This window comes from Xenopus laevis, chromosome 8L (genome assembly GCF_017654675.1).
Source record: "Xenopus laevis strain J_2021 chromosome 8L, Xenopus_laevis_v10.1, whole genome shotgun sequence".
Classification (NCBI taxonomy): domain Eukaryota; kingdom Metazoa; phylum Chordata; class Amphibia; order Anura; family Pipidae; genus Xenopus; species Xenopus laevis.
Genome location: NC_054385.1, coordinates 93,376,033 through 93,402,861, shown reverse-complemented (window position 1 = coordinate 93,402,861; position 26,829 = coordinate 93,376,033). Strand labels below are relative to the sequence as shown.

The following is a 26,829-nucleotide window of genomic DNA, read 5'->3' as shown; positions in this document are numbered from 1 at the left end:
AGAGAAAGTCTGAATATTTCAGTATCAAACCCAGAACTGCAGGTTGAGCTGTCAAAATCTGGACTGTCCTGCAAAAAACGGGACAGTTGGGAGGTATGTGCACAGGCCCAGTAGAAGCTCATCATTGCCATCTTCTTCAACTTCTTCCATCTTCTCTTCAATGCAGTCCAGGCAGGTCCATGCACATTAGACCGAAAGCTGAACAAGACACAAAAATTTGGCGCTTTCACTCTACTGTCCATACTCCTGCACATACCCAAAGAAAAGAAGTCAGAAGAGGAAGAAGATTGCTGCAAATGATCGTTTACAAAAAATACCCTGGACAAGTGCACTTTCCCTATACTTAAAATACAAAAAAAGTATCACCAATTACCACAGTACTTTTCTATTAACTATACCATAAGTGGACAAATACAACTGCAAATATTGTACCTATTATAGTCCTTAGTTTCTTAGGATAAATCTGTCTATATATACTGTATGGAATCTATTATATGTTTGGGCCCTGGGATTTTCTTGAAAGAGGATGTTTTTGTAAATTGGGAGCCATGCCTTAAAGCTGCTAAAAGATAATTTAAGGCAATGTGTTAAATCACGAGCAACAAAAGATCTGAAATGCTGTGTCATTGCTGTGTGACTTATGTAATTTACATGCTGCAATTTACTTTGTTGCCAGTGACATTGCATTTTGGATGTTTTGTATCCCCATTCCTTGTGTATTACTACCAACATGGATTTATGCAGCATGTTTTCCATCAAGTACAAGCTACTGTTTTATTATTACAAAGAAAAACATCAAAATTGTTTGCTTGAATGAAACTCTATGCAAATAGTATTCCTGTATTTCTTTCTAGATACAAGGTTTCCAGATAATAGCTTCCATAACTGTAGTAGATACCCTCAGGGGCGTGCCGCCAATGAGGCGAGTTGAGAAACTCGCCTCAGGCAGCAACGCAGGAGAAGTTTCCAGGGGTGGCAAAAAGCCGCTCCTGGTACCTTTAAGAGCCGAATTTCCGGTTTTTAAAGCGGAAATTCTGCTTTATTATTGCGAGAGAGCGCAATTGCGCTGTAAGTAGAATTGGAGCTGGATACCCTCATGCAACTAAATGCCCTCCTTAGCTTACTTTTTACCAGTTGTTTTGGGAGAAGAGACCAAGTTACTTCCTAAAGCTTGCAAATGTATTTAACTCATGTAAAAACGTAGCACAAAAGCCAAACCTTTTTTCTTCTTTCATCTATTGCAGTTGTGGTACACACAAAAAATGTAACTGTTTTAAAGTAATACAAATATAATGCAGTGCTGCCCTGCACTGGTAAAACTGTTGTGTTTGCTTCAGAAACACTACTATTGTTTATATAAATAAGCTGTGTAGCAATGGGGGCAGCCATTCAATGGAGAAAAGCGTCTGGTTACACAGCAGAAAGCAGATAAGCCCTGTAGGACATAATGGTGTTATCTGTTATCCACTATTTAACCTGTGCCATATAGCCTTTTTCAATTTCTACCATTGCTACACAGCAGCTTGTTTATATGAACTATAGTAGTGTTTCTGAAGCAAACAGATCAGTTTTATCAGTGCAGGGCAACAGTACATTACATCTTTATTACTTTAAAACATAAATTTTTTGGTGTTACTGTTCCTTTAAAGTTATGACCGCACTGCCTGATAAAAAGAATATATACTGAAGGCAGTTCCTTCATAGGCATTCATCATACTAACCTAATCCCTTTACCCCTGATATGTGTTTTTGAGTGAACAAACGCTCTTTGGCAGCCCGAGGTGCTGGCTAATTCTGTTTACCATAACATTGTTTACGATTAAGGAATGTAAAACCTTCAGCATTCTTCATAGTAAGGTATGTGTGAACCTAGGTGAGCAAAATTCATGGAATGAGGATACCAAAGTCACAGAACTGGTTTTTAATACATTTTGTTTTGAAGGTGGAGCAAACTTGTTCATAACAGATCAAAGCATATTAATTTATTCTTATACTTTGGCAATTTGCAGAGAATGACATCTCACAAGTATAAAAGACAATACAAAAATGTGTATTGTATTCAAGTTGCATCCCTGACTCATCTTCCCCTACATTTATGGGGTTATTTACTAAACTCCGAATGCAAAAATCCCGAAAAATTCGTGATTTGTATTTTATAAAATTGGACTTTTAAAAAATCACAATTTTTTTCGAATTTATTAAACCCAGAGGATGGAAAAGTCTGAATTAGAAAATCCGGCATCTCAGACCTGTCGAGGTTGCATATAAAGTCAATAGGAGAAGTCCCAATGATATTTTGATGTGCGCTGGGTTGCAATACCCCGAATTTTCAGCAAAAAAGCATAAGAAATCTGAGTTTTCGGGTGAAAAATCCGAAACAAATTGTAAAAATCTGATTTTTTTTTCCCGCCAAGCAAATTTTGAGGAAAATGTAATAATAAATAAGCGTAAAAAAACCTGAGCGGATTAGATCTGAGTTTGTAGCAGAAAATGTTGAAATGAAATCGGACTTTGATAAAAAAAACCCTAAATGATTATTTGTCAGAAACAGGTAGGGAATTTCTCATCTGGAATAAGAGGATACTAAGGGGATTAGGACTGGGGAGTGTAGCACTCGCAGGGGACATTTTTTATTTTGTAAAAAAACAAAAAAACTACTGTTTCTCCCCAATCACAGTGTGTGCTATATTAGTATACACCTCTGGTGGGGAAAACATTTTTTTGTTGATAGGTGTCTTTTAACCTCTGAAGAGCAGGCTAGCCCACACAGACCATTTGCAGAGCCAGTGACAGCCAAGCAAAGAGCTGGCAAGATCAGATATAGGATGCTGCTGTGGATAACTTTGAAGGCATTGAACAATACAATTGTTATAGAGCAGTTAACATCAATAACAAGGTATTGATAATATTACAGAGAAATAGTAAATCAGGAAAAAGTAGATGTATAAATAATGCAGTGTGGGAACTGGCTGTGCAGGTGTTCTGAACAATCTGTACAAATTTGCTTGTAAACAATACTTTAAAGGAAAACTTAGGTGCAACGTGCCAGTGCTTACAGCATTTGTTCACTTGGTCAAGTGTGGAACATGTGTGAGACTGTGCTGTGGCCTGGGCTTGGACTTCGTGCTTCTGGCAACTTGGCATATATCAAGAAAATAATGACATAAATATATTCATTTGATGCCATATGGAAAACTAATGCAGGAAGAAAAAGCTATTTGCAGGCAGTGATCCAAGCAAGAATACAATTTGGAGAATATTATGAAGCCTATCAACCTTCTATAATTAGTTACGTTGGGCAGTCCCAATCCATCTATGCTAATCCCATAGACTATTTAGGATGGAAAGAGTTAAACATCCAGCATTTTTCCAGTGTTACTGATCTTAAAAGTGTTTTCTGTGAAACATTGCCAAATGCCTTATCAGTAGATGTAAAAGGAATGCACTTACAGTTAAATGCAAAGGGTTTTCCCAGTTCTAAAACAACTGTGGGTGCATTCCTTTTTTTTCTGTTGTGAATAGACTAGAGACGTAGCCAGATGCCCAGAGGTGTTGCACCGCAAAAATTAATGCACACGGAATGATGCTGGCTTTTTCCAAATGACTTGTCAGACCACTAATTACTTGGTAAAAACAGCCATCGTTAATTGGCAGTGGTTAGCTGAACTAACAATTGGCCAAGTCTTTGTTATTTAGGCTTTTTTTTTTATTGTCACCTGGTGCTCCAGAATGAATACATATAGAAATTGATTTGGTGAAAGCAAAGTACAAAAAATGACATGTTCATAATTTAAGTTTCATGTGGACAATATATACGGAATATGCTGATTAAAAAGCATATGCCCCATTTTCTTCAAATTTACCAAACATCATCTGTTGGCTAGTAGAAATATTAGGGATACAACAAATGTACATCTCAGGATTTTTCAGCAATAATCTTTCTGAAAGGGAAGGCTCTTACATTATTTAAGAACCAGATTTAACCTTTCGAGGGATTTCTGTGGTCTTCCCAAGGTGACATTCTTTCTGCCATCATCGATCTAAAATAATGTAACACCCATAGGCACATAATAAAAATACAGAAATTACTGGGAAAACATTTCACACACAAAATCTCTATATGCGAATGAAGACTTGGATAACAAGTCTTTATCACATCAAAAATGGATCGAGTTATAATTAATTAATTACATTTTTATTTTCAGGTGAATTTGGAACCAGAAGGCAAGTTGTTTGTGGTCATAACCTTAATAGGCACCTTTACCGAAGGTAAGAGATTTCACAAGACTTTTGTTAAAGTTTCAAGGGGTATTTCACCTTATTATCAACAGTTAATATGATGTAGTTCTTGATATTTTTAGACAATTTGAAATTGTTTTTTATTTTTTTATTATTTTGCTAATTGTTCAGAGCATTAAAGGAGCTGTTCATCTTTAAATGGGCTGTTAGTATGATGTAGAGAGTGATATTCTGAGACAGTTTTCAATTGGTTTTCATTTTTTATTATTTGTGGTTTTTGAGTTATTTAGTGTATTATTCAGCAGCTCTCCAGTTTGCCATTTTAGCAGTCTGGTTGTAAAAAGTAATAAAAAGTAGCAATAACAATACATTTGTAGCCTTACGGAGCATTTGTTTTTAGATGGGGTCAGTGACCCCCATTGGAAAGCTTCAAAGAGTCAAAAGAAAAAGACAAATAATTCAAAAACTATAAAAAATAAATAAAGAAGACCAACTGAAAAGTTGCTAAAATTAGCCATTCCATAACATACTAAAAGTTAACTTGAAGATGAGCCATCCCTTTAAGTAAAGTACTTTGTCTTTTTTGTTTGCATGCTTGTGTTGCCAATTATTTAAAGGGCAAGTAAATGCTTACCAGAAAGTTAAGAAATTTCATTAGAACCCTAAAAGTAGTAGTAGTTTTTTTAAGTGCCTTCATGACTGTTACCACCAAACAGAGGCCGTGTTGTATTTATTGGAAAGCACATGTCAGTTCTAGGACCTGTGCCTTTGGGCAAATTGTAAAAAACATGGTGGCTTGCACCTGTGTTTTTGCACTTTACATTCTGCCCTATTCATAAAAAATGTCCCCTATAGCCTCCAGTGACCCAGTCGCATCTGCCTGCCCCTTCTGAAATTCAAGAGGTCAGTTGGTGCAATACCTGCTCTCTGCAATGAACACATATTGCATGTAAGTGCATGCAGTTTGCAGTTGGCTCTTGTTGCAGAGAGTAGGCAGTGTGCCCACCAACCACTTGGACCTCAGATGCGGCAGGCAGATGCAACTTCAAGCACTTGAGGCTATACCATCTAAATTTAAAAAAAACACGTGTGTGTGTGTGTGTGTGTGTGTGTGTGTGTGTGTGTATATATATATATATAAGTATATGTATATATATATATATATATATATATATATATATATATATATATATATATATAAATTTTCAGAAGAACCAGCACTCCCATATATAAAAAATATCTGTTTTCCAACGTTTCGGTCCCTGTTGATTAAGGAGAGAGCCACCTCCCCATACTATAAAATAAAACACAATAAACTGCAGCTCATCCCTTTTTTATTGGGTGCACGTGGGTGAGGCTTGATAAACAAATTACACAAAGTACAGTTCAGCTGTGCAAAAATAGGTTTCTCTTGGGGTTCTATATTGGAGTGCTGGGGTTAAACTTTGTGTAATTTGTTTATCAAGCCTCACCCACGTGCACCCAATAAAAAAAGGGATGAGCTGCAGTTTATTGTGTTTTATTTTATAGAATGGGGAGGTGGCTCTCTCCTTAATGCTTGCTCTCCCAACCCCCATTCAATGGTGTTTTTGGAAGAGATCATGCTAAATAAAGAGAAAAGCAGGTATGGTCTTTCTCCCCCCAAAAATAACACTTTTTTCACTTAGGTAGGACTGACGCATACAATATATATATATATATATGTCCAATAAAGACATATACCAGGATATTATGGGTGTATTGTAGGGTGACCAAAAGGAATGTGAGCGATCAGTAAAGTTGAGCTGGTAGCCTTGGTCCCAAGCCATTTCCCTAAAAAAATGCAATCAGATCCCATCTTTGTAGATTTAAAAAAATGAGGCTTAAGGCAAAGATTATTAATTTAAGTATAACCATTTTATTCACTGGTACTGTGACATCATTCTGACTTTGCAGGTGCTCTGGTAAATCTTGTTGGGATTTAAACATGAAATTAAAGGAAAACTATACCCCCAGAATGAACACTTAAGCAACAGATGATATCATATTAAGTGGTATTAAGAATCTTATCAAACAAGTAAATCTTGCCCTTTACATCTCTTGCCTTGAACCCCCACTTTGTCAGAGATCACCTGACCAGAAATACTACAACTCTTAACTGTAACAGAGAGAAGTATGGAGGCAAAAGACACAACTCTGTCTGTTAATTGGCTCATGTGACCTAACATGTATGGTTTGTTTGGGATGTTTGTGTGCACAGTAAATCGTTTGATCCCAGGGGGTGGCCCTTATTTTTTAAAATGGCAGTTTTTATTTATGATTACCCAATGGCACATGCTACTAAAAAAAAGACCTACATTTTTGAGGGGTATAGTTTTCCTTTAACATTGACGGTACTTGGCATATATAATGTGCATTTAAAGTCATTAGTTGCATACAATAGATATATTATTTTATAAATTATTTTTGTCAGGGGCAGTTCATCGATATAGTATTTTTTTTATGAAGAATTAGAAGCAGAGGATACCATAATGACACTGTCTTGCTGTTTCAAATTGCAATGTGACCATGCTTAGACTTCCTGTGTTAACATGTATGTCTTTTCGCACTGACCACAGACCTTCACTGCTCAGCGTGTGTCTAATGTAATTGGTGGGATACATTTCCTGCCTTACTCTTTTAATGTAAAAAAAAAAAAAAAAATGACCGTGCAACAAAATTCTGAGTAACAGTCTGTGCACACAGAATTATCCTACAATATCTGTTTTGTAAACTCAGAGAAATTTACCATTATAAGGAGATTTATGTTATTGCATTTTGTGAGATATAAAATCTTTTAACTTCTCCCTTAAAGTTAGATCTTAAAGCTTCCAGTGCAGGGGACACCAAGACAATTAAATATCCCTTACAGCTAGTGATATATCAGGGTCTGTCTCTACAGTTTGTTTGATAAATGTTGAGAGTTTACACAATAATTTCCTTACAATGATCACTAATTAATGCAACTTACCAGCAAGTATTCCAGTCTGAAATAATTATTACCCGAAATACTCATGTCCCCTGTTTTAGGCAACAATAGTTGCCAACTTGCCATATGTCATATAGGTGGAGTTGCCATTCATTATTCAATTCTACAAATTGTGATACCGTTCTCAAGGCTGAAATAGCCTGTGGGTTGACCTTGGAAGGTTTGTCTATTTTTATTAGGGGTGACCTACAAAAGTAAAAAAAAAAAAAAAACTAGCTCCAGTTTCTACAGCCAGTTATAGTATCTTATTGGTGCAGGCAGGACATGTTTTCACCCTCACTTTGGCAGGAAAGGTTGAGTAATTAGAAATAATTGGAACTGCAGAAAACACACAGTAGGCACATTCATAAATATGAAGGAGTAGGACTTAAAGGGACAGTCACAATAAGATATAGATGGCCATTTAATGAGGCCACAAATGGCCATTACAGGGAGAGATATTTAGGGTTTCTCATAGACTGGATTATGGATGCACCGAATTCAGGATTCGGTTCGGCCAGGATTTAGTCTTTTTTTAGCAGGATTCAGATTCAGCCGACTTAAAGTAAAGAAGTAAAGAATGTTTTCCCCTTCCCACCCCTAATTTGCATATGCAAATTAGGATTCCGTTCGGTATTTGGCCGAATCCTTCGTGAAGGATTCGGCCGAATCCAAAATAGTGGATTCAGTGCATCCTTAGACTGGGTGGAGAGGTACTGAAAATTTTTTCTAACAATATTGTACCGTGTACTTAGCAAAATTCTGCTGGAAATAAAGTTGCTTTTAACCTAGCTTGGTGTCTGATGCTAAAGGTGCAATAGTTCAATTTGAATGAATCACATGATTTCTGAGTGAGAACTATTTAGTGCAGCTAAGTACCTGTTTAATAATGTTCAGACGTCACTAGTGGCAGTACAAATTGTGCACAAATCTCTACAAATCTCTTATTTGCAGTAGCCCTGGGCAGTGGTGTGGTGGGAAAGTTTCCAGCAAATGTAATTGCCAGAGTTCCAGGAGAAAATGAGAGAACAGGCCACAAGGTTAAAGATCTGTAGCTTAGTCACAAAGCTTGAGAAATATGTCCTTTTCTTAAGGAGTGGACACAGCCATATAAGTACCAGAAATTATATTTCTCTATTAAAGAACAATAGGTACATGGTATCTTAGCTTGTTCCAGTAAATTTTTACGAATAACTGTATGTTTATTTCAGGCAAAAACAAAAAAACCTATTTCAATATCTGTGTTGACGGAATATGCAGGATTCCAGTTATCCACATAATCTTTCCAAATTGATTTGACATGTTTTGTATTGGCAAAAAGGTACCATGCGAGATGGAAGGCTTATCAAGCACTTTACCAGAAAACGGCAGAGAGCTATGAGAAGGAGGGTACACCAGGTCAATGGCCACAAATTTATGGCAACATATCTCAAGCAACCAACATACTGCTCTCACTGTAAAGACTTTATTTGGTAAGTTATTGTCTTGTTTTTATTGATTTGTATTTATAAAGAAGATCTTTGTTCTGAGTAGCAACCCATAGTAGGGTTTTCATTTGAGAACTCTTAATTTAAAGCAGGGGTGTCCAACCTTTTGGCTTCCCTGGGCCACATTTGAAGAAGAAAAATTTTCTGGGGCCGCACATGAAATACACAACACTTTTGATTTATAAAAATAAAGGAAATACACAGAAATTAACTACAATACCAGCTAGATAACCAGATTGAGCTATACACTGGAATATGGGACAAATATAGAGCAACCTTTTCAGGGTTGCCAGGTCTAATTTTCAAAATCAGCCCAAAACTAGCCAAGTGGCACTTCAAAGGTAGCCCAAAAATAGTTCAATATTTGCAGTAAAAAAAAGTCTTAAAAATAAATGAATGTATGTGAAAATATGCCTTTTTAAAATTTTCACTGTTTTGCTAATTTTCCAACAAAGCAAAATGGTAGGTACAGACTTGACCATCACCAGGGGTGTAACTAAAAGAGGCCCAATTTGTAACTGGCGTATTTTCATAAAATTTTTTTTATTTCACTGCACATATTGTGCTATGTTTGGGCTACTTTTGAAGTTGAATAAACAATTTATTTATAATTCATTTTTCAGTTACAAAATGTATTCTCTATTTTTGATACTATGAACTGTGAATTTAATTAAGAAGTGATTATTCATTGTAATGCACTTATAAGCTATTAAGTACATTTACCTCATAATTAATTATCTTAAAAAACAAATCAATTGATTATTGGGAATCACAGGGGGCTTGGGAATTCATTTCTTTTTAATTCATTTTTGTATTAATTCTAATTTATTGCACTGCTCTTTAATTAACATGATTGAATAAATAAGTTGAGTGAACAAATTGGTTGTCAAATAGATTTAATAGTGAATTAATGCCTTATCCTACAGACCTACACACAGTGAATTTAGTAAAAATAATAATTCCAGAAAATTATGGAATAGGTATATGGCCCAGGGGTGTTATTACACAAATCCCTACTTCCAAATTTATCATATCAAATGCAAAGCACTAAGACAGACTAAAAGAGTAAAAAATTCTGTACCTGTAAAAATACTGTGCAGGTGTATTGTGCTGAACCAGTGGAGCTGAGGTAATCATAATTGGTTGCTGTGGAGTGCAAGAGTGCCAGACTTGCCAGTAAGCTGCAGCAGGCTGAAGCTAGCCTTTCATTAGGCAGGAGATGAGCCACATAGTTTTGGGAGTTGCTCTCTCTCTCTGTGTGCCTTTATCATGCTGCCAGACAAGAGGGGGCAGGGCCCAGCAAAGCCAGGAAATTGGCGCCAAACAGTAGCTGCTAGCTAGCAGCAGCTAGCAGCCGTTGGGGAGACTGGTGCGGAGAACACAGGCGGTGACGTCATACGCAGAGCGCCGGCGCTGACGTCACACGCAGAGCGCCGGCGCTGACGTCACACGCACCGCGCGCACAGTAGAGAGGCTGCAGCCACTCCAGCAAAGCTGTGGGGAGAGGAGGCGTGCCTTTGCTCTGACGCGCAACATGGCAAACAGATTGCTTCCTGCTGGGCCGCACGGATCTCCATTCCGGGCCGCGGGTTGGACACCCCTGATTTAAAGCCTCCCTAAAGCTGTATTATTCTCCACCTACTGCATATGTCTACAAGGAGGAATAACACTAAGCCATGTATTTATGTATGGTACACTTTATCTGTCACCCAACTTGGTGCTAATTTGTTCAGTGTAAACTCCCTTTATACAGTTACTGTATGTACTTCTGACACATGTAAAATGCCAAATCTAAATTATGTTCAGCTTTAATTATAATGCTAAAAGAATTTATAGTTTTCATAGTTATTTAAATTTGCAGGGAAACAGACAAAAATGCTTTTCTCTGAGAAACATTTTTAAATGACTACAACAAACATAAGCAATACACTGTTTTGTTTATTAAGTGGAAGACTTCTGCTCATTCAGTCATGTAACCTTTAATTGGGATAATTATGTTCTTTGTTTTGCAACAGGGGCGTGTTTGGGAAGCAAGGCTACCAATGCCAAGGTAATGTGACTTGTTTGCTATGACTTCATCATTAAGTACTCTCAATGTTCTGTGGTTTAGTACAGTATTACATTATTGCATATATGTCCAATAGAAATAAGTATATGGGTGCTTTAAAAGCACCTGTTATCCTAATATGAGCTGTTCCAGCCCTTAATCATGATATTGTGTAATTTACAGTATAACTCATAGAAACAAATCCGAGACAAGCTTATTTCAGACGGCTGCAGGTTGAACATTAAAAGCAATTATCTGATTGGATGCGATGCCATAGGTTACTACTTAGTGTAGATTACTACTTAGTGTTTATAAAAATCTCACAGTGGGAATAGTATATTCTTGACATATCTTGTCCACGACTGCTGTGTCAACAAACATTGTGCCAACACAATGAAACAGTTGAGTTAAGTCAGGCAGAATTACAACCATCTAGTCACATGCAGCCTCAAAGATTATTTTTTATTTTAAATGGTTTTAAGCCTGATCGTGATTTTTGGTTTCAGCAGGAGCAGTGGAATCAAGAACCTGTATATAACAGATTTGTACCCATGCCAGCTTATTTGGCTCTTGGGGGCTACACATTAACTAGGGTACTTAACCCAGAGCCTTACAGGTTGTTGAACCACAACTTCTAACACAGTAGATGCTGGTCATTTTTGTTTAATAAAAAATTTGAGTAGCGTAGGTTGGACTTCTATGACATACATCTCTAATCAATATTTGTAACCTGTAAGTGCATAATTAATTCTTGTTGAAATAAATGTTCACAGTAGGATTCACAGATGAATAATTCATTACAGTAAATACATCCGATCTCTCAGACCGCCCATACCAGATGGTTGGATTGAGAGTCTCACCTGGCAAATATTTCAAACACTTCACAGTTGTACAGGGATGCAAATTTCAGATTTCTGCCGTTTTATTATTAAACTTTTATAGTACAAATATGTGTTCAAATGCTCTTGGAGGATGCTGGAACTGAAAAATCTAATATTATAGAGATAAAGGAATTAGACTTTTTTTATCCTGCTTCATCTTCATATAGATATGGTGTTTGACAACATTAACTGTTTTTAAAAAGCACCACTGTATTAGTTAGCAAACCTGTATTCTTATATATATTTATGCTCTTGTAAATGGAAATGTTAAGAGCTGGGTGTATGTATTTATATATCAGCTTTTTCATTAGTCTTATTTATTAAAGTTTTTTAATTATTTTCCTTCCACCTGTCTCTTTCTGGTTTTAAAATGGGTGTCACTAACCCCAGCAGCCCAGAAAAAAATCAATTTCTCTGTGAGGCTACAATTTTATTATCTTGATAACTTTTCTTTCTGTTTATGCCTTCTTTAGTCATATCTCATATTCAAGCCATTCCTTGGTTCCTAGGGTAAATTGACCCCTAGCAAGTGCATAGCTACTGACATTTCAAACGGGAAAGCTGCTAAACAAATAGCTAAAAATTTTAAAAAATTGTCTCAGGCTATCACTGTCTACATCACATTAAAAATTAATACAAAGGTGAACTATCTTGTCAAACATGTATTTCCTGCGCTAGGCACAAATAAACCTTTTTGTTTTTGAGCTTAGTGTGCCTCTAGTATAGGTAAATCTAAAAACAACTGGACTTGCTGAGTAATCAATGAAGACGTTTCACTACTCATCCGAGCAGCTTCTTCAGTTCAACTGACTGGTGTGGGAAGTTCTCGCCATATAAACTCTTCCACTAATCCATTTACAATGGCACATTGTAACTCTTCAAAGAGGTGACATCTGAAGAAATTCACAGAGGTGTTGATTCTGTATCCAAATCTTGGATAAAGAAGACCGCTGGTTTGAACGAGGCGTGAAAGAGGCGATTCATGTCAAGGTGGAGAGACCATCTCTGAACAGAGGTGGGGGCCTTCGACACCACCTGTCTGCTACATACAATGCTGTTCTAACATCTGTACCCCGGCGGATTCAGAACACTTCACACATCCATTCATGCAACTCTCACAAGTAACACCTGTATCTAGGAGTTGCATGACACATTCGATAATCCTATCACAACTACACAGAATCAACACCTCTGTGAATTTCTTCAGATGTCACCTCTTTGAAGAGTTACAATGTGCCATTGTAAATAGATTAGTGGAAGAGTTTATATGCCGAGAACTTCCCACACCAGTCAGTTGAACTGAAGAAGCTGCTCGGATGAGTAGTGAAACGTCTTCATTGATTACTCAGCAAGTCCAGTTGTTTTTAGATTTACCTATACTAGATATACTATGACCTGGATGAATGAAAATCTTCATAGCTTAGTGTGCCTTTAGACTACTAACCTACATCATAATGTTTGGCCATTACCAGAAAACTGCAATTCACATGTTTCTTTCCTTGACTACCTACTTAAGTTTATTCATACAAAATAACTGTAATCTGTTCATTACCTTTCCAAAAACCATCTATATTTTAAAGCCCCATGCCTCTCCTTTTTTACTTCCTTATCGGTTATTGTAATTATGGCTCAAGTTACTGTTGCGTTTTTACAATATATCACGTCTGTTGTTACTATTATAATTCCTCTGTGTTAAAAGACCAGTTTATAAAGTACCAAACCTCTAGCAGCATTTTTTAAAGGCATTCTTAGGTTAAAAAAAGCTTCTATATCCATTGCATAATTGATGTCCAAAACCAACATTTGTTCTATACTTTGTGACCAACCATAACTAAAAGCTCATAATAATATTAAGGTCTAGCTCTTCTTGTTTAATAAATTCATTGTGGAGAAACTCTAACTGTATGTATTATCGTACAGTGAATGTATCTGTATTGATTTGCTGTTTGTTTCGTAGTGTGCACGTGCGTTGTGCACAAGCGCTGCCACCAGCTGATCGTCACAGCTTGCACATGCAAGAGCAACGCCTGCAAAGTGGAGAAACAGGTGAGACCTATGTGTTTGTGACCCCAGCTTGCTCTGGACTTAAGAATCTTGTTAAAACTTGTATTTCTTTGTGTCTCCTCTAAAACCACATCCTGCCTTACGTTTAGACACTAAACACAACTCCCACAAGCATTCAGCTATTTCTCACCGGTTATTCACACTAATCTGCTATCGGATGATAAACATGTTTCTGGCTCTCATTTAGGGCAGTTTTACTAAATTTTTTATAAAAAGGTATTCGGAGCCTCATATATGAACCACCATTTTGTAAAAGCCACACATTGTTTTATAAAGATAATTTACTTGCAGTTGAAAGAATGATTGTTGTCAGTTCCACTATTGCAGGTCTAGGAGTTTTAGCTGTGCAGTAGCTAGTGTGCAACAGGTATCACATAATGGCAAGAAAGTACAATGCAGCATGCATTATTAAGTAATAATAACGCCCATTGTAAGATATGAGTATATTAGAGGGAGAGTAAGGCTTACCAAATCGTAGACAGGTTTTTTGGGCAGCTGAGGTGACTTCTAATATCATATCTAACATCATATTTTATTGGTTGCTTTGCCTGGAGAAACCCTGTGCTTTTATTGCACTAAGCTGATCATGTGTATTTATAAAAGCTTGAAAAACGAGTTTTTCCTGTGATATTTGTTATATGTATGCAGGGCCAACCACACTGCCACACATATCTATACCATGGACATTGATCAGGCAGGTTTAGAAAACTCACCAGTAGATCATTTAGCCAGTGTATGATTTATCAGCAGGTAGGGAAATGAAGAGCAGCTTTGGTTCCTTGCTTCTCTTCACTTTCTGTTGTTCCAAAGTGAAGAATTTAAACTAATAACTTTGAATGACAGACTGAATGATGGATAGAAAATCTTTATAAGAATAAAGCAAAATCTCTGCCAAAAAAAAAAAAAAGCAAAACTGTAGGTGCATATCTTAGCATAGATGTCGGCAGGCCTGCCTGTTGAGCCCTGTGTCCGACCACTAAAGGGGTGGTTCTCCTTTAAATGAAAACTATACCACTGAACAATGTAGGTCTCTATAAAAAGATATTGCATAAAACAGTTCATATGTAAAACCGTGTTTTATGTAATACAATTTTCATAATAATATACTTTTTTAGTAGTATGTGCCATTGGGTAATCCTAACTAGAACTGGCATTTTAAGAAATAAGGGCCGCTCCCTAGCATCCTAGGATTCACGGTGCACACAAACAAGCCAAACAAACTATACATGTTAGATCACAGGAGCCAATTAACAGACAGGTTATGTCTTTTGCTTCCCACACTTCTTCCCAATACCGTTAGAGTTGTACTATTTCTGGTCAGGTGATCTCTGAGGCAGCACACAGACCATCATGAAATGGTGGTTCAAGGCAAGACATGTAAAAGCGCAATATTTACTTAAATATGTATTCCAGTTGTAAAATACTTTAATATGCCACTTAATTTGATATAAACTATCTGTTGTTTAAGTATTCATTTTGGGGGTATAGTTTTCCTTTAAGTTTACTTTTAGTATATTATAGAACGGACAATTCTAAGCAACTTTGCAATTGGTCTTCATTATTTTTTATAGTTTTATAATTACTTGCCTTTCTCTTCTGACCCTTTCCAGCTTTCAAAAGGGGGTCACTGACCCCATCTATAAACAAACGCTCTGTAAAGCTACACACTTACTGTTATTGCTACTTTTTATTACTTATCTTTCTATTTAGGTCTCTCCTATTCAAATCCTATTCAATCAATGCAGGGTTGCTAGGGTAATTTGGACCTTACCAACCAGATTGCTGAAATTTCAAACTGGAGAGCTGGTGAATAAAAAACAAAATAACAAAATGAACGCCAATTGCAAATTGTCTCTGTATAACATTCTATACATCATACTAAAAGTTAACTCAAAGATGACCAACTCCTTTAATGTGCACGGGGAAGCCTACTTGCCTCCCCACTCCTGCCCCTAATTAATGCTGGCAGAGCTTTATTTATAAGGTATTGCTGCTGGTCTCTGTGAAACAGAAAACCTGCCTGTTCCTCCAGATGGGCCAATATGATTACTGGTTTTATCATGCACTGAATATATTCAAGAGTTTTAATACCTCAAAATGAATTGAAAAGGCATGCCTTGGGAAATGAACATTATATAAAAACACTGAAAGATTCATTGTAATCTAACCAAAAGCTTTTATATGATTTTTATAATCTTAAGCTCTGCTTAAATCTTGAAATTTATTATATAATGCACAGAATACTTTATCACAGAGGCACAAACTACTCAAAGGGCAATATATTAAAATCGACATTAATGTTAAATACTGGGTGTGTAAAAGCTCGTGCAAAGTTAACCTCAGCAGGCAGCATTGATTGGTGCATTGTCTAAAAGGAAGCATCTGATATGGGTAACTAGTACCAGACAACCTTTATCCTGTTTTTTCATTCCATGTTACCATTGCAAGCCATATACATATTTATATATATTCAATGTATACTCCATCACTTGTTTATTTTGTCAGATTTTTGAACAGAGGTTTGGGATCAATTTGCCACACAAATTCCGGTATCACAATTACAAAGTACCAACCTTTTGCGACCATTGTGGATCTTTACTCTGGGGCTTGGTGAAGCAAGGACTGCAATGCAAAAGTAAGGCCTATATTACCAGCATGATCACTTTCAACTATACCACTTTTTTTTGTTTTTATTTTTAATCGAAGGAAACCACAGCACACAAATCGTGTGTGTGTGTATGTACTGTATATTTGTGAACCACTCTCTATTTTAAATATTCCCTTCCATTGTAAACTGCATACTTTTGTATGTGTGTTTTATGTGTAATTTAAATTACAGTGATAGCATTCCCCCTTATCCATAAATGCAATGAATATGGCTTGTGCTGAACATACTTATTGCCTATTGTTATAATCACAAAAGACTAAACAAGGAAATTGAAGCTACTCTTTGTTTTGTTCATTATGCATGGGGTTTAACTGCACACCGGGAATGTAATTATTGACCTGGCACAGAGTAGTTTCAGTTTCTATGTTTTCCCTGTTTAACTCAAGAAAATTTTTAGTAATTAAGACAATAGGCAAAAATCTATGTCCAGCACAAGCCCTATTCATTGCACTCATGTTGAACAAGGAAGTATACCGCCCCTTTAATTCTAAGAAACTGACCAGAACTAATTAAACCTGTAGAAAAATAAAATGAAGACATTTGGAATTTAGAGGCTAATATTATCCCATTATATCTTGCTTAATTCTTTATGTCTTTATGAGCTGTAAGAGAAATCTTCAGTGCTGGTATTTTACCCAGACTGTGACATTCCTGTTGTATGGTATGAATATGCTAAGGTTTTTAGATTTGAGCAATCATTATATGCACATATACTGCATGTACTGTAATGATAGCTTTTCCCTGGCCTGCTTAGAAAGAGTTTATCAAAATCTGAACTGTGTATAAAGCCTGAATCCATATGCTGTGGGGTTTTGTGAAGTCCTAATAATCAGATGTGAAATGTATCCAATATTGTGTATTGCCATAATGCACAAAAGTGAGGTTCACTCACTCTTTCTTATCTACATATGTGTGGTATATATCAGTGGGGCCCAGTACTCATCAATACTCACTGCTGGTTAGTGCTTGGCCTCCTTTTACATAAAATTTGCATCTACTGACATGGCCCTACGTCTTAACTAGTCTCGAAGTGCTTGAGTTGGAAGGAATACAACATTTTCCACTCTTCAGGCCTTAAGATTGCACTGGATTTTTGAAATCACGGTACAAAAAGGTCTGACTAACTGCAACATTAATTGCGAAATATGTGAATTTCTTTTGTGTTGTTTTTCAATTTTAGTGTGTAAAATGAATGTACATAAACGTTGTGAAGCAAATGTGGCACATAACTGCGGAGTGAATTCTGTGGAGCTGGCAAATGCACTGGCTGGGATGGGCCTTCATCCTGGGAATATTCCTTTCAAGCAGGTGAGTCAACAGGAGGTTGAGTGGTACTGATGAGCAGTGTATAGTTAACATAAGCAACACAATCTGATCCCTGGAAAAACAGAACTAAAAAATTGCATTCAAACCATAGAAGTGAAAGGAGTGAAAGTGTCCTCCACCAATGGAGGAACATGGAAAGGGCTAGTTTCTTGTACCCCAAATTTGCAGGTTCATCCCATAAGAAAGTAGTGTTGACATTACTCTGACAATGTTAAGCACATTGGTAAAAAGGATTAAACATAGGTTTGTATGATAAAGATATTTGAAAATCGACAAAAATGAAAACACTAACTTGTTGATGGATCTGATAGTAATGTTTACACATATATTCAAATATCACAGGGGCTTGTTTAAAATAAAGGTAAGGCGGTGTACATATGGGGACATCGGTTTTGTATGCACATCTACTGCAGTGAGCCATTCTGAGCCTATATTTTGGGTTCTGTCAGATAAGGTTAGTTTATATAATCATGACCAGTTAAAGAAACCCTTTATTAGATCCACTAAGTATTTTCAGATTGCTAACTTTAATTTTTTTTTTGTCCTCGTATTTACTTTCCAGAGTCCTCAAACAGCCAAGTGGTTAATGCATTTGGCTATATTATATAACTTTAAAAGACTTAAAGGAATAGTTCAGTGTGAAAATAAAAACTGGTTAAATAGATAGGCTGTGCAAAATAAAAAATGTTTCTAATATAGTTAGTTAGACAAAAATGTAATGTATAAAGGCTGGAGTGAACAGATGTCTAATAAAACAGTCAGATTCCAACTTCCTGCTTTTCAGCTCTATAACTCTGAGCTAGTCAGCGACTTGAAGGGGGGCCACATGGTACATTTCTGTTCAGTGAGTTTGTAATTGATCCTCAGCATTCAGCTCAGATTCAAAAGCATCAGATATGACCCATGTGGCCCCCCCTCAAGTCTCTGATTGGTTACTGCCTGGTAACCAGGGTAACCAGTCAGTGTAAACCAAGAGAGCTGAAAAGCAGGAAGTAGTGTAGTGACTGACATGTTATACATCCAGTCACTCCAGCCTTTAGACATTACATTTTTGGCTAACTAACTATATTAGAAACATTTTTTATTTTGCACAGCCTGTCTATTTACCCAGTTTTTATTTTTACACTGAACAATTCCTTTAAGAAGTCATCGTTAATAGCCTTTATAAACAGAGTGCACTCTTCAGTGTTCTGTTCAGAGTTTTCCTGCTGCAAAGACATTGGCTAGGGGAAACAAAACAGTTTGTTCTCTGGACACTTGAGGAATGTAACTGTATATGCACAAAGTGTGGTCTTCCTGGAGTACTTTATGATATAATTTAAATTGCTTAATTAGCTAAGAGAAGCCTTTCATCCCTCACATATTTAGGGTTGTTCCCATATTCATAGGAGAGATTATACTGAAAAAACTGTGTGAAGGCTTAGCTGTTTGACTTGATGTGTAAGCGCAAATACCAAAAGGCTCTGCCATTTGCTGGCATATCCATGTTGCTTATTTCCCACTATATCCACAAGATGGCACTTGCACTTAGGAAAATTTGTGTTCAAAATGCACCAGCAAACATACTGAAACTTTGATTGCCTATACTGCATTAAAATGTATATCTTTAAAAAAAATATACTGATGGTTGATAATACAGAATGTATTCAATGGTGCATTTTAAGTATAATGACTAGTTTAGGCAGTGAACCTTGAAAAGTCTGCTTAAATGGGACATAATATCAAAAAACAGTATTTGCCTTCATTTTATACTCTGCTCACAATAAAGTATATCCAGAAGCCTTAATAGCAATACTCTGCCCTTCAATTTCTGATGGCGGCTTTCCCAAGCTGTGCAGGGGAGCCTGCATCAAAAAGTAATTGGCATCAGTGTCGGACTGGGACACCAGGGGCCCACCCAAAAACCTTTGACTAGGGGCCCACCAATTAATCTTAGACCAGGGGCCCACTCTTAGTAATATTGTTCTTTCTCTTCTCACTCAACCTCTATTCTCCTAGTGTCTTTTCTTTACATACTATAATCTATTATTCCATATATTCATAGAAATAGGGAATGGCCATGAAATAGGCCAAATGTCTAGCAGCATAAAGGTCCACTAACACCATGGCCCACCGGGACTTTTCCTTGTATCCAAGTGGGCCAGTCCGACACTGATTGGCATTGTTGGATGGCAGCCAATTCCCATCTTGTGGGTGGACAGCCAGTGGACCTGACAGGGGACTGCAATATATTTTGCCCTGTGTAGGGTCAAGCTGTGACTAGCTAAAGGTCCAAATGTCCACATCCATGTCAAATGTGGTTGAACATTAGGGCATGCCCTGTGCCTTTTTTTGGTAATCAAACAGCAACAAAATTGGATCTCTGGGGAGCACCAACAAAGGGTATAAACCCAGTAATTTTAGGTCAGATTTATATCAGGAACTATATTTTATTTACCCTGATAATATGATGAGGGTAATTCTAAAATATTCTAAGTTATATACCTGGAGAAAGAAATGGACTATGGAACAATCTGTGGACAAATATGAGAACATATGTATAACCATATATATATATCTGAAGCATGAATGTGAATGGCACCATTTATTTTCATAATATAATTATTTAGTTGTCTGCTAAGTTTCTCACTCATGTTCTGTTTACCCTTTGAAAAAAAGAAAATGAGATTTAAAGTTATATTAATTTATTTCCCAAAAAGCACTCTGTCTCAGGTTCTGTGGATTCCGACAGCAATCACCTTGAAGAGGACTCTATATCAAATACGTCTTCACAGTACAAATTTGGTATTGATGATTTCACATTCCTTCGTGTCTTGGGCAAGGGCAGTTTCGGGAAGGTTGGTATTTTTAAAAGCTATTTATACTTGCAAAGTAACTCACGATATTACCACATCAGTACGCTCAGGTGTAGATTGCTTTGAAAAACGTAAGATTTAGTAAGACAATGATGGTCTATCCTGTTGGCAAAACATAAGTTTATTTTTATTGCTAGTGTTCTTGCCAGTGTTAGAAGGGACAGGGGTTGTGCCTTATTTATTTAGTGGACTAGAACTAGATTATTGTGGTCTTTACAACCATTAAAGCTTTGCAGACCCTCTTCCATAGCCTTGAGAGTTACTGGTATACTTAAAGTATAACAGAGACCTGTAACACCTTTTTTAATAGTTGTATTCAACTTGAAGGTTGTTGAAGATCCCTGATTTTATTTTTATTTATTTTTTTAAAAGTGGCAGCTGTGCCTTAGGCACGTTCAGTGGCCCAGTTCTTATTTCTATCTTTGTTCTTTTCTGTAGCTGGTGCACGGTAGGAATGCAAATCCTTCAGTGTCTGGAGGTGTCAAGCAATACATCATTGCTCCAGTTTTACCTGTCTTTCACAACAAAGCTGTTAGATATTTGATTTATGGTAGGGTTAAGAGGAACACATTTTCTAAGCCACTTATAAAGCAGTTATTTCACTAAGGAATAGTTTTTTCTTCTTTGGGTTAGTGCAAAATGGGACTGCAGTTATTCTATTTACCAGTATACCAACTCCTCAAGATCCTTTGAAAAAATTTTTTAGAAAATGGTTAACTTTTAAATCTTTTTTTTATTTATTAAATCTGTTTTATATAAGAATGCACTAGCCCCGGTCACTGCAGAGTGAAGAAATAATTACGCGTGGGGAGGCAGGGGGGGTTGCGCTGGGATTGGAGGGCCGGAGGGGGGTTACGGTGGGGGGTCCAGGGGTTGCTTTGCCTGTCTGATACTGCTTGGATTCAGTGCATTCTTATTATTATATGGATCTACAAAAGTTTTACTCCAGCTTCCACCTACCTTTCTCATGACCTATACATGAAAAGTAAGAGAGCTCACATTGTTCATTTCTCTGTGCCCTAGGTAATGCTTGCTAAGTCAAAGGAGTCTGATAATCTTTATGCAGTCAAGGTTCTAAAGAAAGATGTAATTCTTCAGGATGACGATGTGGAGTGTACTATGACAGAGAAGCGAATTCTGTCCCTGGCATGCAGTCACCCGTTCCTCACCCAACTCTTCTGCTGCTTTCAGACTCCGGTGAGACACATTGTTGCACCTACAGGAACCAGAGAAAACTCTGGCCCTTGTAGACGATCAAGGAAACGTAAAATGTGTTTGTGCAAAAATCTTTTGCTAAGAACAGTTAATCAAGCTAATGCTACACTCTACAAAGTACTTACCCTTCAGATATAAAAACTGCTTACTTTGTATTTTATTTAACTTGCAACTTTATTGACTTATATAGTGCTGATTTATACCAGACTGTACAGTTTATTTCCAACAAACACATAATAAACAATAGCTTGCGGATAGATGTTGGAAACCAGAGGTTAGGATAAAGGGAAATTGCCACTAAAAGCCATTAAACTGTAATGGATGATTCATACTCATTTCTGGCAAATAGGTTTTTGTTTTATTTGTAGTTTATAAATGATTCTTAAGTGTGCACCCTCAACGTAACATTTATTTCCTACAAATCAACCATGATGGTGCATTGCTAGTTGGTAGCTCATACTGGAATCAGTCTTTTGGAGCAAGTGACTTACAGAATATAAATTGAATAACCATTAATCATTAAAGATATAAACAACTTGAATAAATATAAAAACTTTTTATAAAACAGATTTATAAAGGAGTTTATAGATAAAGTTTTAGTTCTGAAAAATGGGGACATAGTAGGTATAATTTCTCAAATTGGCTGAAGCAGGTCAAGATGGCAGAGACTAAGCTGTTAAGATCCACTTGTTTGCTGACTACAACATATGAGGGGATATTTGCTGAGTGTAGCTGCCCAAAAGGTTGGGGACTGTGGTTCACATCTGTGGCCTGATGAACTTCTCAGGCAGCAGGATATTTATTGGGGTGGGGGCATCATGTTGGGCCTATACATGAGCCAAGGGGCTGTGCAGTTCTGATATAAAATTTTAATGGGGGGTAGCATTTTTCAGTCTTCTCAAATGGTCCAGAAGGCTACACAAGCCCAGAAGCTTGATTAAACTTTGGCAGTCAGTATTGGCCCATGTATGGCCCACGTGGACGCCATCTTTGAGTATAGTTAGTAACAATGTGAATGAATTGTTGATCTGTGAGACTGCAATGGGAAGAGGGATTTCTGGACACGAAATATAATAATTGCAATAGAAAAATTACAAAGGGCAAAGATATAATTTGACGAGTATTTGAGAGGTTAATCTTTAAAGGTCACTCATTTTTAGATTGCAATGAAACAGTTTATATATAGATTGTAGAGTGGATCAGTGGAGGAGGAATGGGCTAAAACATTTATCATCTGCATATCATATTGCAAGCTAAAGTCATTTATCTTCCAAGGATATTGATGCATGTGGGGAATAGTGGGCCAAGGACAGAGTCTTGAGGACACCATCAATTAATAGAAGAGAGAAAGGTGCTGTGTTAAAACAGAACACTGAAAATGTTTGTTCTGACAGGTACAAAGTCAAGCAAGATATTGTATTGTGTTTTAGTTCCAGGCAAAAGGGGAAGTTTTTACTTTATGGTTTATAAAGTTAAAACTTCCAGGATTGTGCTTCTAGAACAAATGCTTGGAAGGGGAAATATAGTTTAGGGTTCTGATTAGGAGTAGGTAATTAGCTGTGTTAACACTGTCAAACTGCAAACTGAGAAGTAGTGTAATATGCCCTTTGTATTATACTGACAGCATGTAACTGGTAGTTCGTTTACAACATAATCCTGATTTAGTTGGCTCTTCTGCAGAGGCGTAACTAGATATTACTGGGCCCCACAGCAAATTATTTTTCACCCCCCCCAAAAAAAAAAGCCTAGATGTTGACCTGTTTTCCCAATATTTTTGAAATTATATATATGAATTAGGGTCCCTTATACTTCCTGGGCCCCCTGCTTCTCTGCTTCCTCTGTAGTTACACCACTGCTCTTCTGTTAAGTTGAATATTGGTTATGTGTATTGGTATTCTACTAGGCGACTTTTTTGAAACAAATGGCCAGCAGTAAACAATTCCACTTTACAGACATGGGTCTGATTTAAAACATAGGTGCTAAATTGCCCCTGTGCAGTTACCCAGAGCAACCAATCACATCTTTGCATAGACTCTTCAAAGCGAATCACTTGTGCTTGTGCAATAATAATAATAATAATAATAAATAATTCAACTATAAAAAGCTTTGGAGCTGTTACTACATTTCCTTTAATCAAGGAACTACTTGGTAGCTTATGACCTTCCTCATGCACAGGACAGATGTTTTTGAGATGGTGTTATGTTGATGGCTTACAACTGTTGTGTGGTAGCCTCCACTAAACATAGTGATACATGATCTGTTTTAGCACTGCAGATGGTCCATTTTTGTTGTTGGGCCCTAAGCAGACACTGGATCTGCTGCCTCTATTGTTGCTCCCCTAGTGGTAGTTTCACACGCTGCAGTGGGTGACTGATCTGGTCAAAAACAGCTGAACCAGTTGAGCACATATTATTGTAAATATATGTGGCAAATTTTTACTGTCAATATTAACACTATGGGCCATTCATACTGACAATATATCTGATGTTACTGTTTAAGAAAATACAACCTAGCATTATTTCTTCCTTAATATTTTAATACTGGCCAAAAAGGTAAGTCTGTCCAAGCCAAAGAGAAAATCTGCAAGATAATATTGTACTACATCTGTGTATTCCCACTCATTTTTCTGAAACTGGTTTTGTAAAAGCTCCTGTACCCTTAACACAAGCCTCCTGACTCTGTATAAAGGAACAGAAACCTCCTGGCTTTGTATAAAGGAACAGAATTCAGTAGCATGAAGTGACTACCTTTATCTGCAATGCCTTATAAGTATATGCCCATTAGAGGGCAGTAAGAAGCTATAAAATGTAAAAGCACTCTAGGTAGATTTGGAGTTCATACTAAAACAAACAAGTCAACCTCTCTACATATCCTTATCTATATTTGTGTATTGTTTTAAGCACTGTAACATTGGCTGCTGCACAAATGCAAATAGCAATTATATAGTAAAAAAGTAAAACTTATTAATTTTATGTAAGTATATATAAAAATACAAAATAATATAATAAATATAATAACATGGCTCTTCTCACCATTCAGTGATGTTGGGGGTCTGTATGTAGCATAAGTAAACTGAAATTGTGTTAATTTTAATTTTGACACGGCTTCGAAATATGCTGGCGCTATATAAATAAATGTTAATAATAAATGTTAATAAAGGACTGGCCCAAGGTCAAGTAGCACACTTCACTATATGTATGAGATCTTTATACAGATATTTTAGCAGTAGAATGTAGTTTTCTGTTGTTGATGTTATGTGATGTGTTATTATTTGATACTGGATATTTCTGGGACATACTCTAAAGATATAACAAAATTGTGGTCCAAGAGGATGAGCGCAGCTCCTGTTGACTTCTATAGGACCTTGATAACTTTTACCTGGCAAAGTTTCGTATTAGTGGTTCTTGTGGTTTTTACACTTAATAAATCTCAAATTTTTAGAGATTTGATTTTAGAGTAGAAAAATTTGAAATTCGATTGCTTTGTAAATGACCCCCATAATGTCTTTAGCTTTTAACATGACAACAGAGTTTAAAACTAGCCTCTTTCAGTGGTGATCTGACTGGGTTGCTTATATAGTTACAATATATGTATATATATATATATATATATATATATATATATATATATATATATATATATATATATATATATATATATATATATATATAAACCGCACGCACGGGTTTATTACAAAAATGTAAATACTTTATTCAAAAAGTAACGTTTCGGCTGCAACTCAGCCTTTGTCAAAGTTACATGTTAACAAACAATCCACCCCTAAATACCCACTGGCGCGAATCCATAGCCCCTCCCACTACAGTTCAATTAGATGCATCCCCAAAATTTTATACATCTTTTACATTGTAACATAATTCAGGCTAATCCAATTTCTTATCAGTATAAACATTTAGTTGTTCTGGTGCTCATAAACCTGCTGGATGTCTAAACTAGATTGCAAAAATAGTCTAGATGTATGTGCTATCAATGGAATGTTAAATGTGGCTGCTCCTCCTGCATATAGGCATTATCAATGGAGACATTGGTTTGGGTAATTTGACAAATTTGGACAACCAGGCTAATTCCATCATTTAGCCCACATAACTATAGCATAGTGGCCTGCACTGACCCGCTGATACCACATGGGGCTGATGGGAGAATCAATGGCCTATGTTGCCTATTGTGTCGGCTTTGCTGCAGACCCACAGAGCAGATTTGGACACAGAAATAAATAAGTATGCATTTTTAGTCTGAAATCTGCTCCTTGTGTCTGACCCAAGGCCAACACAGCGCCTTTCGGTGCAGATCAGCCCCATGTGGTATTAGCCTACAGGAAAACATAACCTTTATAGCCTAAAGATTTATTGCATGTCTAGAACATTGTGTACACCTTGCCCTTGAAGAAGAAAGCATTAAAAACATATTTTACAATGGCAACTGAACCCACTCAACAGTAGCAACATTTAGATAGTACAGTGCTGTTGAATATATTGGCACTTTATAAATACATGTTAATAATAAAAGTAACCATGCCTATACTGAACATATTTGACAAGGTCCAAAAATGTTGAAGTTAAAGGGGGATGAAATACCAATAATTAATATTGCTCAATAAAAGGAAACCTAATTCTAAACAACTTTCTAATATATATTAATTAAAGGGGCTGTTCACCTTTAAATTCACTTTTATAATGATGTAGAGAGTGATATTCTAAGACAATTTGCAATTGGTTTTCATTTTTTATTATTTGTGTTTTTTTTTATATATATTTAGCTTTTTTATTCAGCAGCTCTCCAGTTTGCATTTTCATCAGTCTGGTTGCTAGGGTCCAACTTACCTTAGAGACCGTGCACTGATTTGAACAAGAGACTGGAATATGAGTAGGTAAGGGCCTGAATTTGTCCAGTCCTGTGGGACGGTGGCTTTAAGATATATGTGTAATGACGGCTCTGCATAAATACATAAATAACTAAGTCTGTACAGGTTTGTAAGTACAAAGACTTGTTTTTCTTTTGATGTTAGTTCTCTTTAAAAATGAGAAGTATTTGTCACCTTTAAAG

The 26,829-nt window shown here is 36.6% G+C and overlaps 1 protein-coding gene across 1 annotated transcript in view; it reads left to right on the top strand.

Moving 5' to 3' along the window:
• The window catches only part of prkch.L (protein kinase C eta L homeolog), a 101,538-nt gene that overhangs the window by 44,500 nt on the left and 30,209 nt on the right, over positions 1 to 26,829 (top strand). Inside the window, 8 exon segments of the mRNA NM_001092325.1 lie at positions 4,206 to 4,269; positions 8,547 to 8,697; positions 10,728 to 10,762; positions 13,598 to 13,686; positions 16,210 to 16,339; positions 17,553 to 17,680; positions 20,398 to 20,535; positions 21,577 to 21,750. Coding sequence (NP_001085794.1) covers positions 4,206 to 4,269; positions 8,547 to 8,697; positions 10,728 to 10,762; positions 13,598 to 13,686; positions 16,210 to 16,339; positions 17,553 to 17,680; positions 20,398 to 20,535; positions 21,577 to 21,750 — 909 coding nt within the window.